At 39.2% G+C, this 16,100-nt stretch overlaps 1 protein-coding gene across 11 annotated transcripts in view; it reads left to right on the top strand.

Moving 5' to 3' along the window:
• myt1lb (myelin transcription factor 1-like, b) overlaps window positions 1-14,608 on the top strand; it is a 106,898-nt gene extending 92,290 nt beyond the window's left edge. For 7 of the 11 annotated variants that reach the window (XM_056393540.1, XM_056393539.1, XM_056393538.1 and 4 more), the window contains 10 exons: window positions 517-579; window positions 1,320-1,388; window positions 2,268-2,330; window positions 3,038-3,121; window positions 6,389-6,610; window positions 7,613-7,707; window positions 8,378-8,481; window positions 9,353-9,496; window positions 10,406-10,468; window positions 11,868-14,608. In XM_056393540.1, the coding sequence (XP_056249515.1) occupies window positions 517-579; window positions 1,320-1,388; window positions 2,268-2,330; window positions 3,038-3,121; window positions 6,389-6,610; window positions 7,613-7,707; window positions 8,378-8,481; window positions 9,353-9,496; window positions 10,406-10,468; window positions 11,868-12,008 (1,048 nt within the window). In that variant the 3' untranslated portion in view covers window positions 12,009-14,608. The remainder of the gene's footprint in view (window positions 1-516; window positions 580-1,319; window positions 1,389-2,267; window positions 2,331-3,037; window positions 3,122-6,388; window positions 6,611-7,612; window positions 7,708-8,377; window positions 8,482-9,352; window positions 9,497-10,405; window positions 10,469-11,867) is intronic. The other 4 variants (XM_056393548.1, XM_056393541.1, XM_056393543.1 and 1 more) reach the window with 3 other exon arrangements.
• The last annotated feature ends 1,492 nt before the right edge of the window (window positions 14,609-16,100 follow it).

Below are 16,100 nucleotides of genomic sequence, written 5' to 3'. Positions count from 1 at the left end.
CTCTTCCCAACATCCCACCTGACCCTACTCATGCTCTGGCCCCCCCCCCCCATCTTATTTTTCTTTTTTTGTTTTCATCCTTCTTTGTGCACCAGTTAAAACATCAGACAACCACCTCTCTTTCTCCTCCTCCCCCCATCCTGTGCTGCTGGCAGTGGCTTGCTATATGACTCTTTTATTTATTTATATTCCTTTTTTTAATTTAACAGCTTTATCCATTTGTCCACACTGATCTTAGATCTGGTAGCTTCTACTGATGCCTTTATTGTAGTTTCCTTCTTTTGATGCTTTATCTTTATCAGACACAACACTAGTTGTCAGTATCGTGCTGTATCAAGTGTAGCTGATCTCAGGAACCATGATATTAATCACAGACAGTGAAGCTAAACTGGAAACAATGAAAACCAAAAAAATAAAAAATAAAAAATCAGAGACAACCCCCCCTTTTTCTCTAATTTTCACGTTTTCCTTTCCTTCCCTTTGGGCTTATAAATCTGTCTATTTTTCCGGTGGCAGATGTCCCACACCGGGGTGTGATGGAAGTGGTCACTTGACGAGCAATTTCGCCTCACATCGAAGGTGTGACTTCCTTTTCTCCTGGTGGATTCTAAGTCTATTTCTCTTTATTGTTTTCAGCTTACCTCGACTATGCTGTCAGACACCTGTAGGCAGAATGTCTCTATCTCTCTTATTCGTTAGCCCTTTGACTATTGGCAGCTTGACATCCTGAAACAAAGCTATCAAAAAACAGAAGACTAAATTAATTAAAGATTGGATACATGCTCATTTTTAACCCTGGGATGAAATTACCCCTCAATGGGTTGTGTGTAAAGCTCTCTAAGCTGATGTTATTCGGTCCTCCAGGCCCCTTCTCATAGTGCAATGCAGACTAAGCATTTTACTGTTCAGAGCGAGAGGACTTAAGCAGAATTGCTGTCTGTTACAGTGTGAGATGAATCTGCAAGGACTGAGTGTGGAGGCTGACATGGCTGCGTGTGCAGGAGATTCCCCCCTGAACACGCTCCTCTAGTCACATTTTCTATCCACTCAGTCCTGTCTGAACACAGCGCAGAGCACGACATGCTTGTTACATAAGAATTTAAATACTCAGAGGGTTAATGTTTTTTAATCAGCTCCCTGCACTTGCATCATGGCTTTTTTTTTTTTTTTTGCATTTTCTGATTGATGTTTTACGTACGCATGTGTTTGTGCAGTATGTGTAGATATGAGTGCGGGTGCTGAGAGACTGCTTTGTGTTACAGTGGTTGGGGTGTGTTGTCACTCTGGTGAAACTAATGTTGCACTGGTGTATTTTTCAGCCTCTCAGGTTGCCCTTTAGCTGATAAAAGCATTCGAAGTATGCTGGCCAACAACGCACAAGAGCTCAAGTAAGACGTGAGATGACTCACTCATATGTATGATCTGTGTGTCTTGCTCATTTCTGCCTAGCGCGAGGTCAACCTTGTCAGAGTTAGTTGATATAAGTCAGGAAAAGCTCTGTATGGATAGAAACTGTAGGCTGCTCATATGTGGATTCATGGAACTCAAGATCTATTTAGAAAAACAATTAAAAACAGACTGATTATATTTTATATTTGCTTATTGTCAACAAAACCCATTAAAAAGACTAAAACCAATAATTAATTGATCTTACTAATAAGCATTGTGTGTGTATCCAAAGCCTGATATATCTTATCCCTCTGTGCCATAGAGCTCCATTGTTGCCTAAAAACTATTAAAAACACGTCATTGAGCCACAGTGTCACACTGGGTGACATGTTTCTTTGTTGCTATGAAAACACACACACTGGCTGTGCCTGAAATTGCTCACTACTCCCGATATATAGTGCACTATATAGGGAGTTTTTGATTTTGTATTGCTGTCTGAATGTATAGTGAGACTTATTATACCCATAGTTGACTCATAGTATCCCATAATGCATCAAAAAAAGTAATGTACAACCAATCAGTCACTAACCAAGCAATATGTATCATCATGCATTGCACTCATGCTGAAACCACTGTAATTTAGCCTGTTTTTGAACTAAAACTATATTTTCATGAGTTTTAAAGATTCTATCTTCAGTAGGAACTAAGAAGAGACAGACTTTTGATAATCCTGGAGCCACCTGTTGCAGCTCTACTAAAGACATAGCTTCATTACTGTAATAGATTTATTGAATCTTAACAGTTCTGCTCATTGGAAACAGTTACAGCACTGCGCCTTTGCTGTAGGCCCTGAGCCCTTTTTGTGTTTTCTGCCCCAGGTGCCCGACACCAGGGTGCGATGGTTCGGGACATATCACTGGCAACTACGCCTCACACAGAAGGTACACACACACACACACACACACACACACACACACATTCTACAGCATACACACATGAACCAATACCTCCCCCCTCTCTGTTTTCTATCTCACATACTGTACATTCTAAAGTTCTTGTGTTACCTTGCTTCTGCCCCCCCCCCCCCCAACCCTGCATACCCCCTCCTCCCTCTGTCCCTCCCCATACAGATGTAATATCAAGCGTGATGTTGCCATATATGTCACCAATAGTATTATTAGATATATACATCCTCTGGATATATGAAGGTTTCTAACATGTGTATATGTACATATATTAAAAATATCTATACGATTCATTTTTATATGCTATAACATGTTGCAAGCCCATATATGTTAATAATATTTATTTAATGTATATATGCAAGTTTATTAAAACAACATACATAAATATTCTTTATGTTAGAAAGAATATAAATATATTTAAACATACATAGTTGTATAGGATAGACATATATGTCAGTATGTGAAATTATTCCAATTCCCAAAGGTTTCATGTCATTTTTACATATGTATATATATTTCATACATGGAAATTCAGTATATGTACATATATTACACTTGCATATGGGTCTCTCTCCCTCTCTCTCTCTCTCTCTCACACACACACACACACACACACACACACACACACACACACACACACGTACTTTCTGCTTCAACTTTGTAACACTGTCATTTATCTGCAGTCTCTCAGGGTGTCCGCGGGCCAGGAAAAGTGGGATAAAGATCATCCACAGTAAAGAGAACAAGGAGGACCAGGAGCCTATCAGGTACAGTACAGACACTGATCATCAGTCTTCTGTTTCCCTTTAAAAAGCCTGATACTGAAACTCCTCGTCCTGTTACCAACTCCGCTCACTGTTCTCAGCTTTCTTCACACAGTTCTCATGAGACATATGAAAAATGACAGATGACTTAAGTTTTATCCCTGTTTTAGAATGATGCAAGGAAGCTGTGCGAGTGGGAACAAATTGATCTGATTAAAAATCAGAACATTGCTCTTTGACATGCACTGATGCAAGCAAAAAAAAAAAAAGAGTATTAGCTCTGACAAGACAAATGTGCTACGAGTGTAAAGTTTCAACCAGAATTTAAAGGTTGCAGGGGGAAACTTCAGAAGTGCAGGCTTGTAGCAGTTTAGGGGTGGAAGGGGAGGGGCTGGGGGGTTCTGCAGTCTCTTGTGAACTCCTGCAGACGCACAGGTAGGGGAAGACAGAGAGGGAGAGATAGAGGCATAGAGAGATTGATTGGACTTTACCTAAATTCCACAGTGGGCTTCTCAGGTCTCAGCCCTGCAGCTGCATTGATTTCTCTGGTGCTGCAGCAACACTTTGCCCATTCAGTCGGATCGTGTCCCTGTCAGTTAGTATGCTCTTTTAACAAGAAAATATCTCTGTAAAATACTGAAAATTCACTAATTAATAAAAAGAATTGAGAATCGAAATAATCAAGAGAATGCACATTAAAAGTTCAAAGAAAATATTTAAGGTCCCATATTTTTGATATCCATAACAAGACATATTTGTGGTTTTAAGAACTAAAAACCATCTCAATGTAGTTTTACATCTCCTCTTCAGTAACAAAAGGTCGCTGAGTTACAACAGTCGCTGACTGTTTTCCGAATGATCAAATAAAAATATTAGATTTCAGGTGAACCAACTACTTTAAGATTGGATGGTGGGTGCAGGTGGGCAGAGCTTGGGGGCGTGGCTGCTTTGTTGTGACATCACAAAGCTACAGAAGTCCTGACGGCTTATTTTAAGCTTTAAGCTTTGATACTTTCACAGTATTAATATAGAACCTAAACCTGCTTTATAATCAAAAAACACATGGACATCTACCTTTGTACTATATGGGACCTTTAATAACCCTTTAGCCTCCCCTCCCAGCCCAATCATATAGTTCCAAACCTGTTCTACTGCCGCTGTGCCATGAAACACAACACTGCACTCACCAGGCTCTCCCTGCTGGACATTATTTCTTTCTGCACAGTTGGGCTCCTCTGGACTGTTACAGTACAGATTGGTGGATGTTAGCCTCAGCAGCACAGCACTGGATTTGTTTTCTGCCCAATCTCAGCTACCCAGGTCAGCGATGTGGTGCTGTGAGCAGATATCTGGTTCAGGCAGCTGAAACATTTATGGCTTGAACTCCAAAGTTCTCCTCAGAAGATAAGAAAAAGGTGCTGTCACGGGGTGGGGGGTGTAAAGACCTTTCTAGAGCAGTGTTTCTTACACCATCATGAGTCATCGGCCAAAATAATTCACAGATGTGCAGAGAGTACAATATTACAGGCATGCTTTCATTAGTATAAATCCAGTGCTGACATTTAATTTACCCTGAAGCCTGAGTAGTAAAAGTGATGGACAAAGAGAGAGAAGAAGAATTAACACAAATCATCAGTTTACCAGATGTCAATCTTGATAAAGTAGGAAGCAGCTCCATCTGTGGCTTAAATTAAGAATTAATTAAGTTTTAAGGTTTTATTTTGTTAGTATCAGAAACATTGAGGTTGTTAAAGGCAGCGGTCAGGAACAGTTTTTATTTGGCAGTGGTGAATGATCCCTCAGCGTTCTTATAGTATGAACACCGTCCAGTCATATTCAAAATGATCAGGCTGCACAGCTGATTGCAATAAGTCTGAGGTCGTGTTTTTTTCCTACAGATTACTTTACTCAAGAGTTTAGGGAAATGGTCGTATTGAATTTTAACTGACTGTTAATAAAGACTGGAAACAATTAGAGTCACAGGCTCAAACCACACGTTGGTGTAAAATTCAGTGTTTACTCAGATCCATAGTAGTGACGCTGCCAATCACAACACCATCCATCATACTGATATTGATACTGTATAGTCAAACAAGCAGGAAGCTGATCCTAGATTAGAATATTAAAAACTGACAGATGACAGAGAGGATTAGATTGTGATATTATTTCAGTGGTAGAGTAAGACCACAAATTCAGGTCGTGTTAATTTTAGGGAGCTCTGAATTCAAATCAAACATGTATTAAAACACTGAAATAAAAGTGGCACAGTCTTACTATCTGTATCAGAAAAATAACAAGTGGCCTCCTAATGACACACATGCTATTGGAGTTCTACTGAGACTGTCACAGGAATGCAGCACAGCTCCACGAAATGTACAAATTCAACCACGATTTCACAAGTAATGATTCATCCGATGTGAAACTGTTGTGGCAGTGATATTTGGAATTTGAACATGACTAGGAATTTGGCAGAATGCGGGAAATACGGAGGCACAGGGAGAGTTCACACAAAACAAAATATCATGTAGATTGTCATAATCCATTAAGACTGTAGAGAAAGAAACCGAGGACGGAGCGTTTGTGTTGTTTGATGTAATGTAATTTACTGTAATCGCTCTAGGTTAAGATTAGGGGCCCGTGTGGATGGATTAGTTCAGGAAATTCCTTTGACTTCTGATCTGTATTTACGAGGGCAATATCTCAGATATACTGAGATATTTCCCTCGTATACTTAAATAGTGTACACGAAACCCCCTGTATCTTTTCTGTACTCAAAAAGCCATGAAGAACTAAAACCAGCCATTTGATATAGTTTCACAACTGATGCTAACTTTAGCCGAAATCCATTTCGCCTGGTGTGACATTTGGAATAATTTACTGCCTCATTGCATCTGATTAGTGCTGGTGTTGATGCACTGTCAGCATTCCAGAAGTGTGATAAGGCTGCCACTGGGACAGCTTTAAAATAAGATGATCATATCTTTGTTTATATCAAAGTAAAAGAGATAGAGGGAAACAGAAAAATCACTATAGTGTATGGTGTTTTTGTGCTCAGGCGGCTAAGAGACTGTAGTGTATAGCAGCTAGCTGGCAGCTGAGACTCGGCAGGTCACTCTTTGAAGGAAAATAATGTCTGCAATGTGATGAAAAGATGACGGTATTAATTTTGAATCCATAAGTAAATGAAGGTTGTGGTTAAATGCGTAGATCCGAGATAAACATTGAAAATGAATCAGAGTGTTGTTTCTCTCTGCCCCGCCCACCCACCAGGTGTCCAGTCCCAGGTTGTGACGGTCAGGGACACGTGACAGGGAAGTACGCCTCCCACAGAAGCGCATCCGGGTGCCCCATAGCAGCAAAGAGACAAAAGGATGGCTACCTAAACGGCATTCAGTTCACATGGAAGTCTGGCAAGACGGAGGGCATGTCCTGCCCCACGCCGGGCTGTGACGGCTCGGGTCACGTCAGCGGCAGCTTCCTGACGCATCGGAGGTGGGTCAAGGGAACATGGCTGCAGTATTAAATCATTTATGGAATTTTACCTTTTAAGTCCCCTTCTACTCAAAAAGGTTTATCTGTGCTCCCCTTAAAGTTTAAAGTTTGCAGTGAAACATCCTGAGGCTATGTTTTATTTATGAAGAGTCTGGTCCATCAAAAGTGTGTGGGCGTGGTCTGATCAGATTTAATTGACAGTTTTCTGTCAGTTAAAGCAAACAACACACCGTATATATGATATATATGAAAATGCAAAACAGTGATCTGTGAAATCACTATCTATCACACAGTAGTGATTGAGCCGATGACCCACTGATGAAATTATATACAAGAAGCATTTTACAGTTTTATGAACTGGTCCGTCTGGTATGACTCTTAAGATGTGCACTTATAAGCAGGATTTTGAGACATCACAACTAGTTTGAAAACCAATCAGAACAATATGCAACTTCAACAGGTGATATGGAAACTTGAAACCTGTGCACCTACACTGGACTTTTAGTAGAAGACTTGTCTTGTGTCCAGCAGTTAAACATTTGAAGTGAACTGAATGAAACTGAATATGTGCATATGAATAGAGTTTTCAATTAATTCATGTTTATTTTATTTTATTTATTTATTGATTTATTCGTACGTAATTTAATCAGGAAGTCATATTGAGATCTAGAAGAGTTAGTGTAGCAAACTATCAGTTTTTCAGTGAAGACATGGGGTTTGACCAGTCCAAGAAGGTCAAACAAAAAGATGCATTATGGGAAATGTAGGATCAAGCGTTTTTAGAGTTTGATCCACATTAAGGACCGATTTTGACCATTCTTTCTTGTCTTTCTTTGTGAGTCTCCAAACATCATTTAAGTACAGTACTAAACTGCTGGAGCACCTTTAAGACACTGATGGAATATTTCTTTTCAACCTCCCTGACAGTCTATAAACTACACTGACTCAACGTGTGTGTTGAATGTAGTGAAACAGTCCTTCCTTTTTTGTTTGTGCTTCCAGTCTGTCGGGTTGTCCGCGTGCCACCTCCGCCATGAGGAAAGCCAGGCTCTCCGGAGTGGAAATGCTAACAATAAAGCAGCAACGTGCCAGTAATGGTAACTACAACTACCACGCACCCACACAATACAGCCAATCAGGAACATGGGTTTCGAATAATTAACTGAGCAGAGTTCCAACTTCGTATAATAAACGTGTGTGTGTGTGTGTGTGTGTGTGTGTGTGTGTGTGTGTGTGTGTGTGTGTGTGTGTGTGTGTGTGTGTGTGTGTGTGTGTGTGTGTGTGTGTGTGTGTGTGTGTGTGTGTGTGTGTGTGTGTGTGTGTGGGGCGAGCAGCGTCGGAGTAAAGGTTTACATTGGAAATAAACAGCCATTCAGGAGAATAGAGTAAATAATGAGAGGAGAGCTGGGCTTACGTGGCAGTTACCAGTCATGTGATATGTGAGCTACCTCCCTCTGTTTTCCCAACACTTCACCCCAGACCGCAGTGAAATCCAACGCTTCACAAAGGAGTGTGACAAGATCATAATGTAATTTGTCTGTGAGACTGTTGAGTCTTAATCAGCTGAAGTGACATGACCCTGTTCTATTGTAGAGGTGAAGACAGTCACACAAAAGTGTCCAGCAGAAGTCTGACTTAGCTACACAGTCATATTGTGTCTTTTTTTTTAATTTTTTTTATTACTTCACTTGAAGCATAAAGGCTGTTAATGTAATTTATGAGGTTTTGCAGTAATGTGTCGGTGCTAACGCTGCTCCTCCTCTGCAGGGCTGGAGCACGAAGAGGAGATCAAACAGCTGGATGAGGAAATCAAAGATTTAAGTGATTCTAATTCGCAAGTGGAAGCAGACATGATCAAACTCAGAACACAGGTAAGTCACTTCCTGTCTGCTGCACCCATCGGCCCGTGTTTATCTTGAGTCAGCAGGAGTGGACAGTAGTAGTACTTTTACTTGAGTACTGTACTTAGGTATATTTTTAGAGTATCTGTACATAACTTGAATATTATTTTTGGAAACTTATGACTTTTTACTTGCCTACATTTCTATGAACTTGAAGCAGCTTCTAGTCAGCGGAATGAATTTTCTTTTATTTTGAAAATGTGATAGACCATGTACTGTGTTCATCACTGGAGAAAAACAATCACAGCCAACTCCTCTGCTGTCAGTCATGTTTGAACCCGTCAGTGTCCTGACGATGCTGCATTAGATAAAGATGAGGCAGAAGATTCTCCAGCAGAGACCATGGTCTGATCTGAAGTTTATGTCTATGTGAAACATTTAGAAAATAAGGAAAGGTTTTAAATGTTTGGTGTGTTTACCACGACCAAGCTTCAAAAAAAAAAGAAATATGAAGATGGCAATTTATTTTTGTTGATTCACTTGTTTTTATGGCTTATAGGCTTTGTAACATGTTGTACAAGATTTTTACTCTACAGGTTCTACAAAGTCAGTGTATTCAGTAGTGTGAGTCATTAGGTTCTGTAAACACACTGTGGAACAATACAACAATGTGTTCACATGAAAAAACTTACTTTTGAATTTTACTTTTAAAATCAAGTACTTCAGTACTCGCGAATAAATTGGACTGAACAACTTGCACTTGTATTGGAGTCATATTTGACCAGTAGTATCTACAGTTTGACTGGAGTAATGGAGCTGTGTAATCAGCAGTGGTGTGTACCTGCCTTTGATTACAAAGCTGTTACTGTAACATCCTGTCGTCCGCCGTTCCTCTCCTCAGATCACGACAATGGAGTCCAACCTGAAGTCCATAGAGGAGGAAAACAAGGTGATTGAACAGCAAAATGAATCTCTCCTGCATGAGCTGGCCAACCTCAGCCAGTCACTGATTAACAGTTTAGCTAATGTCCAGCTCCCTCATATGGTAAGGGTCACCAGGAACGGCAAGCCGGCAAGTTGCAGAATATTGCTAACTGTAGCGTTATAGCAGCTTATTCATTTTATTTGTGTATTTAACCCGCAGCCTATTGTGCATGCTTAGTCTAAAAATGTGGAGCATTGCTTGTCTTTCCAAAACAGTGAGGGGGAGTTGTGAAATGAGGTTTGACTGGGCATGTAGCTTTTCACAGTGGTAGCAACTCCGAGAAGAGAAATGATCACAACATACAACTGTTCATGTAAAGTCTGATTATTAAAGGGCTTTATTATAAAGTGACTGTGGACATTTTTAAGGATGAAAACCTGATTTTTAGTAGAATTGTCACTGACAAAATATCCATGTGCTTCAAACACTGTGTTCTATCTGCTATCATTCTATCTTTTTCTTTTTTTTTTTGTTCTTGAAGATAACACAAAGCGAGTTGCTAAGAGTTTCATTGTAATCACACACTATTTTGTCCTGTATTATCCTTCACAATGCCATTATTTCATTATATCCTCTTGCATATTGGATCAGTTACCATTCACTTGACAAAGGAATGAATTAAACCTCAGTTAAGCATCCTAAAGTGGCAAGCCATTTTTGATAATTATATCCTTTTTTATATTTCAGTAGTTAAGATAAAAATAAAAAAAACAAACCTCCAGGACACTGGAGTAAAATGAGTTTAATTTGTGATACCTCCTCACAACACCAGTGGGCCACTCATGGCTCTGTGTTTGTCTTGATGTCCCGTGTGTCTTCGTCTCTGTCCAGCTTCTACTTTTCCTGTTTTTTTTCCAGGTCTTATTTGGCTGCATGTCAGATACTGCCGCCTAGTGTTTACATGTGACAATAACAACTTCTTTTCTCAAAGCCAGCTAACAGAAATGTGTCCCCCCTTGCCTTCCATAGAAACCACTGGCACACAAAGAGCCTCCTCTAAGGAATAACAGCTGCTTACAGTTGCACCAGCAAGTAAGTCTGTGATGTATATTATTTACATTTTTGCTTTGTTCATACACCTCCTCTATAAATGTTATTATTATGGAAGCAAAGAAATGTGATGACAGGATTTTTACGACATATATAAATGATAAAATGACAATATTTGCTGTACAGTGAATTATTACAGTATTTTATAGAAATTGAAATAAAATAAAATAAGTAAAAGAAAAAAATTGATCCTTTTTCATATTTAAAATTCTGCCTGCTGTATTCCTTAAATCCATAAGTTTCTCTTATATCAATATTTCCCTCTTTCCTCAATCAGCAACATATCAGCAATGTGTGTGTATATATATATATATATATATATATATATACACACACACACACACACACACATACATACAAGTTTCAGATTCCCCCAAATTTGATCAGTAAAGTGCTCCATCTGATATATTTGTTGAATGGTCTCCATTTGTCTGTCAGGGGACATGTTTTTTTCTGTTTCAGTATACACAGCATCCTAAAAAAATAATTTATCATTTTCATTTTGTATTTTGTCTACTGCATTAAAGCTGTATTCAAACGAATAACATGGTCAACGATAGTATTGAGTTGCCTCTGTACATTGTTCCAAAACAACTGTAGTGATGGGCAGAACCAGAACATATGACCAAAGTTGTCAGTTTATGATTCGCCACACTCCCCCCAGCAGTTTCACAATATTTTACAATTGTATTTAGCTAAGAGAAGTTCAGATGTTGTATTAAGCTAGCTGGACACGGTGGCAGGACTCAGCTTCACTGCCAATGTTGTCCCAGTGGTCACTCACAGTACTGCAACAAATAAAACCCCCAGGCTCATTTTCCCTGAGGACCGAGGTTGTAAACGAGACCTCTGCCAAACTGTTGACAGGACGCCTGGAACTGCAAACAAGGTTTTATATCTGAGAGCTTAGACAAATGTGCAGGATCCTAATGTAAAGTCTATGGCCTGGATTTTATGTCTTACACACTTGCATAGCAGTTTTGATTCAAGTAAATAAGTGCCACAAAAATACTAATACTCAGTAGTAATTAAGGTTCACAATAAGGTCTTCAGTTGCTCCTGTTTTTCATTTTATTTTTTTTCTAATTGTTCCTCTGAAAGTAGTTTTGTTTATTTGCAGCTCTGAATTATTCTGCAGCTCGGCAGGTGGTAAACAAAGAAGCGTTTTCAACCGCCAGTCATTTCTCCCCGTGTTTTGTCGACACGCACAACTCAATGAAAAATGTAGTCATCAAGAATTCATTAATTGGTATTTATTTGAACATATTTCTTTCTCGGAAGCGTGATTTGTGATGTGCGGACTTCAGGGCATCTTAACTCCTCCCTCACCTCCGTGCTCCTCTAACAGCCTCCATGTTGTTGTGTCTGTTGTTTCCTGCAGGAGCCAATAAGCGAGCAGAACTTTGATGCCTATGTGACCACTCTAACGGATATGTACACAAATCAAGACCAGTACCAGAGCCCAGAAAACAAAGCCCTGTTGGAAAACATCAAGCAAGCTGTTCAAGGGATCCAAGTGTAACCATTCAGTACAGGGAGATTTTTGTTCCCCCAGCAGGTGTGGGTGGTGTATAAAATCCACATACAAACAGGCAGTAACGGTTTGATCTCCTCAGTGCGGTGCAGTAACTTATATAGTGCTATATATTCTCAATTCTGTTCTCTCAAAAAAAGAGGTATAATGCTTAGAAAGACCTCGAGATAATTTCTTTCTGTCTTTCTTTTCTTTTTGGGTCTTGCTTTGAGGAAGAACATAAAAGAGTAAACTGCAAAATAGTTTTTGAGGACATTCACATTTTGTACGTTTTCATATGAGCTGACATAGTGTCATGTAATGTTTCTAGCTGCTCATGTATGCACATTTTTAGTGTATATTTCTGAACAGTAAGCTAATGATAACGGAACGTGAGTTCCTTTTATTGTTTGACAACAAAGCATTTTAGATGAAAAAACTGGATAGTGAAATAAAAATGAAAAAACTAAGAGCAAGGAGGAAGCTAGTTATTTTTCTCCTCACTGGGTGATTTTGGACTTGATGATTTTAGATGTTTTTCTTCTTCTTCTTCTTCCTCTTCTTCTTTTTCTTCTTCTTCTTCTTCTAATTCTACTTCTTCTTCTTCTTCTTCTTGCGTGTAGATTGTTCAAGAGCAAGAACTGGTTTGCGAATTGCTTTATTTTCTGACGATGCTTGAGAAAAGTTTGTTTTGTTTTGATGAAAAAAAAGATGCGTAGCTGTAGGTGGGGGCATTTTTCATTGGTGCGCTAAATGAATCCGGAGAGGAAACTGACCTGATGTATGTATGAATGTATGTATGAACAGTTATATTGTAAACATCATTACACGGAAACCCGATGGTGGAAATCCCATTATCTAGGAGAACCAGTTAATTCCTAGAGGAACACATCTGTGCGGTGCATGCATGTTCACATGCTCATCCTTAACTAATCTCAAATAGAAAATGATGTGTAAAGACAATGACCTAGACCACATTCTAGCCTTTCTAGTATCAAATCTGCTCAATCTCGAGACCTGTGTTGCTAGGATCAAGAAATGTCTCAGCAATATAATAATTAAATCATTTGTTTATAGTAGGTACAGGATGCAATCTGCAAAGGAAAAAAAAAGGTTGGGTATATGCAATTTCTTGTTTATAAGCATAGCGGGGTAACATGAATCTTTTTAATATAGCCTATGTAAAATATTGATTTTTATACAAATCTTTTAATACAAAAGTGTTTTTAAAAAAGAGGAGGGAACCTGGACATTGAGATTTAGAAGGGGAAAGTATATGAGTTCCACTTTTTTTCTGTACGATTTTGCACAGGGACACCTTCGTTTCCATGTTTTGATGTTCTTACAGGAACTAAAAAGCAGTACCCGGACACCTAAAAGGAGGGTTTCAGAGGGTTTTGTAAAGAGTATTTATAAGAGTATGACAGCGGGACTTACAGGGTCACTGTCCCCACTTATGTGCCAGTAGACTATTTGCACTTGTCCTTGAAGATATTATCCTTACGTACGGCGGCGTGCAATTTTCCAGGTGACCTCTTTGGCACACGATTGGAGTAACCAACTGCTTGGAGCCACTGTAGGCGTGGATTTCGTACCACTGAGAGAGGAAGAACAGGGACTTGAAATCAGAGAAGAGGATGATTATAACCATAGCAGTTATACTGTAGGCTATTATCAAGTGTAAAAACATTAACAATGTTCTTTCATTTTTGCTATGTTTTAGGAAGATGAAGTTATCCCCCAGCAGCACTTTATATCTAATCACTGTACAAAGGATTAAATAGTCAATCAATTCAAGGTTTTAAAAAAAAGCAGAGGAAAACGAAGGTCTGGTGAAATGAGACCTTCGAGGGGTGATACAATCCAGCGTGACGCCCGTATGCCTGACTGTATGCACCCCTCCATTCTGTTGTTCTAGTTGTTAGCGATCATGTTCAGAATTTGCCTTTTTGAGAGCTAATGCAAAAGGTGCTTGTCGTTCACCTAATTAAATCTCATCTATTGTACTTTACTGTCCTCTTTCAGGACTCTACTACCCATCATCCATGACTGCATACGCCTTTTTCCACAGCATCGTGTCTGCAGCTTTTTGCCAATATAGTAATGCTTCAGTAGAGTAATAGCTAGTACCAGTTTTTGAATTAATTCTCATTATCAGTAAAAATGGAAAAGGGGGTTTTAAAGCACAAACTGGCTGCTCATCTGATGTTGGTACATAATTAACAAATCTGAAAAGAGTTATCTGTGACTATCTATAGGGAACACAAAAAGGTTGTCAAGTATTTAGAATGCTGACTTTTCATATAAATTATTGTGAATTCATCAGAGTTTATTATTTTATTTGAGCCGATTCATTTTGAGATTGATTTCAGTGACCATTAACAAAGACAGGATTTTGTATAAACTATTGTGCTCTCTGTGGAACTGAAGTTTGATTTATTTTTGTACTACACAGCATGGATTTGTTGACATTTTAATTTTGCTATAAATGTGTGAGATCACAAGTTGCTGTGATATTTAATTTATAAATTGTGAACTTTGTACAATTTTTGTCATGCTGGATGTTGACACATCTTACTCTGAATAAAGAAAAAAAATGTGTTGCCAGAGGCCTGTAAAATGCTTTATTTTGTGTGCTCACTGCATGTTGGTTCTCTCCACCAGCAGATGTCAGCAAACACCGAGAAACACACTCCACTATTACGCCACAGGTGCACTTTATGCAGCGCAGCTGTCAAAGACTATTCATTACAGTGACTCCATGAAAAGCAGGTTCATTTTCCAAAATTAAATAGAGTTAAAAAAACAACCACTGATTTGCAAGCTATCCTCAAATGATCCTTTTGCTTCTGCAAGCAAACTTTAATTTTATTGTAGGCGTCTTATTGAAATACCTCAGTGTGACCAGCTCTTTAATAAATATTCAGATGCAGCTGCTTCAATTTGTCGAGATAATCCACTTGACAATGGAGCAATTAAAGAAGGCTATAAGGGCCCGTTCTGTGTGAATGTTTCTCTTTCTCTCATACCAGTGCATAACTCCTCTTGAAGCAGTAGTTTGGTATCACTTTTTCAGAGTTAGGGGATGTACGAAAGACCCACTGTTTACCCAGAATCCTGCATTTCAAGTGTATTATCTTAGACACAAACTGAGTAAACTCAAGTGACTGACTATTAAACTGACCATTTCAATCAGGAGACACTTCATTCTGAGTCAACAAGTACATTTTTATTAACGTGCAAAACAAGAGAGGAGAAGTGAAAGACGTCATCATATGTGAATGAGGGGTGAGGCTGTGTGAAGTATAGCAACCCCCCCCCCCCCCCCCCCCCCATCTAGGCACGTGGTGATGGTGGGATGAAGAGAATCCTGGAGATCTGGATGTGATGTGGAGTGGACTCTGATGAGGTCGACCTGGTGTGGAACAGATTTTAAAAACTGATAGAGACAAGGTGATTGGCCGGTTGAGTTTGTAGCTAAATCTGATTGGTTAACGAAAACACCTGAAGTCAGCTGATTAAAAGAAGTGGGATGAGAGAGGGAGAGAGCGAGAGAGGACTGAATGAATGAGTGAAGCATAAAGATAAAGTCTTCCTGACTGAATGTACATTCAGCTTCAGATCTGTGAAATGCTCCTTTAACAGCACAGTCCGTCTTTGGCTCAGCTCATGAGATGTGGAATGAAACGGTGACTTTATGGTTAGAAAGGTGACTCTCATTTTTAAGGGTGTTTGGGGATTTTCATGACACTGCAGAGCTATCTTTACCCCTGGGATGTATTCATAAAGCCAAGTTAAGTAAAGGCTTTTTACCTTTATTTGACAATCACAGTGTAGAGAGAAAAGACAGAGGGGTGCAACATGCAGCAAAAGTCTGCAGCAGGGAATCAAACCATGCATGTTGCAGTTATGAGGTATGTGCTTTAGCTCACGGGACATCTCAAGAATTATCTGAATACCTCTGCACTGCATGACATGACAGAAACTGAGAACCTAATGCTAGCAGCAACAAGGTTGTTTCAAATTATACTCATACTTGGATTACAAAGGGACCAAACTTTGAGGTCTTAAGTGTCTGAGTTTATGTGTAAATACATTGTA

The sequence above is a fragment of the Seriola aureovittata genome, chromosome 13 (genome assembly GCF_021018895.1).
Source record: "Seriola aureovittata isolate HTS-2021-v1 ecotype China chromosome 13, ASM2101889v1, whole genome shotgun sequence".
NCBI lineage: Eukaryota > Metazoa > Chordata > Actinopteri > Carangiformes > Carangidae > Seriola > Seriola aureovittata.
Note: the sequence above shows the minus strand (reverse complement) of the source record. Positions and strands in the feature narration are given on the sequence as shown.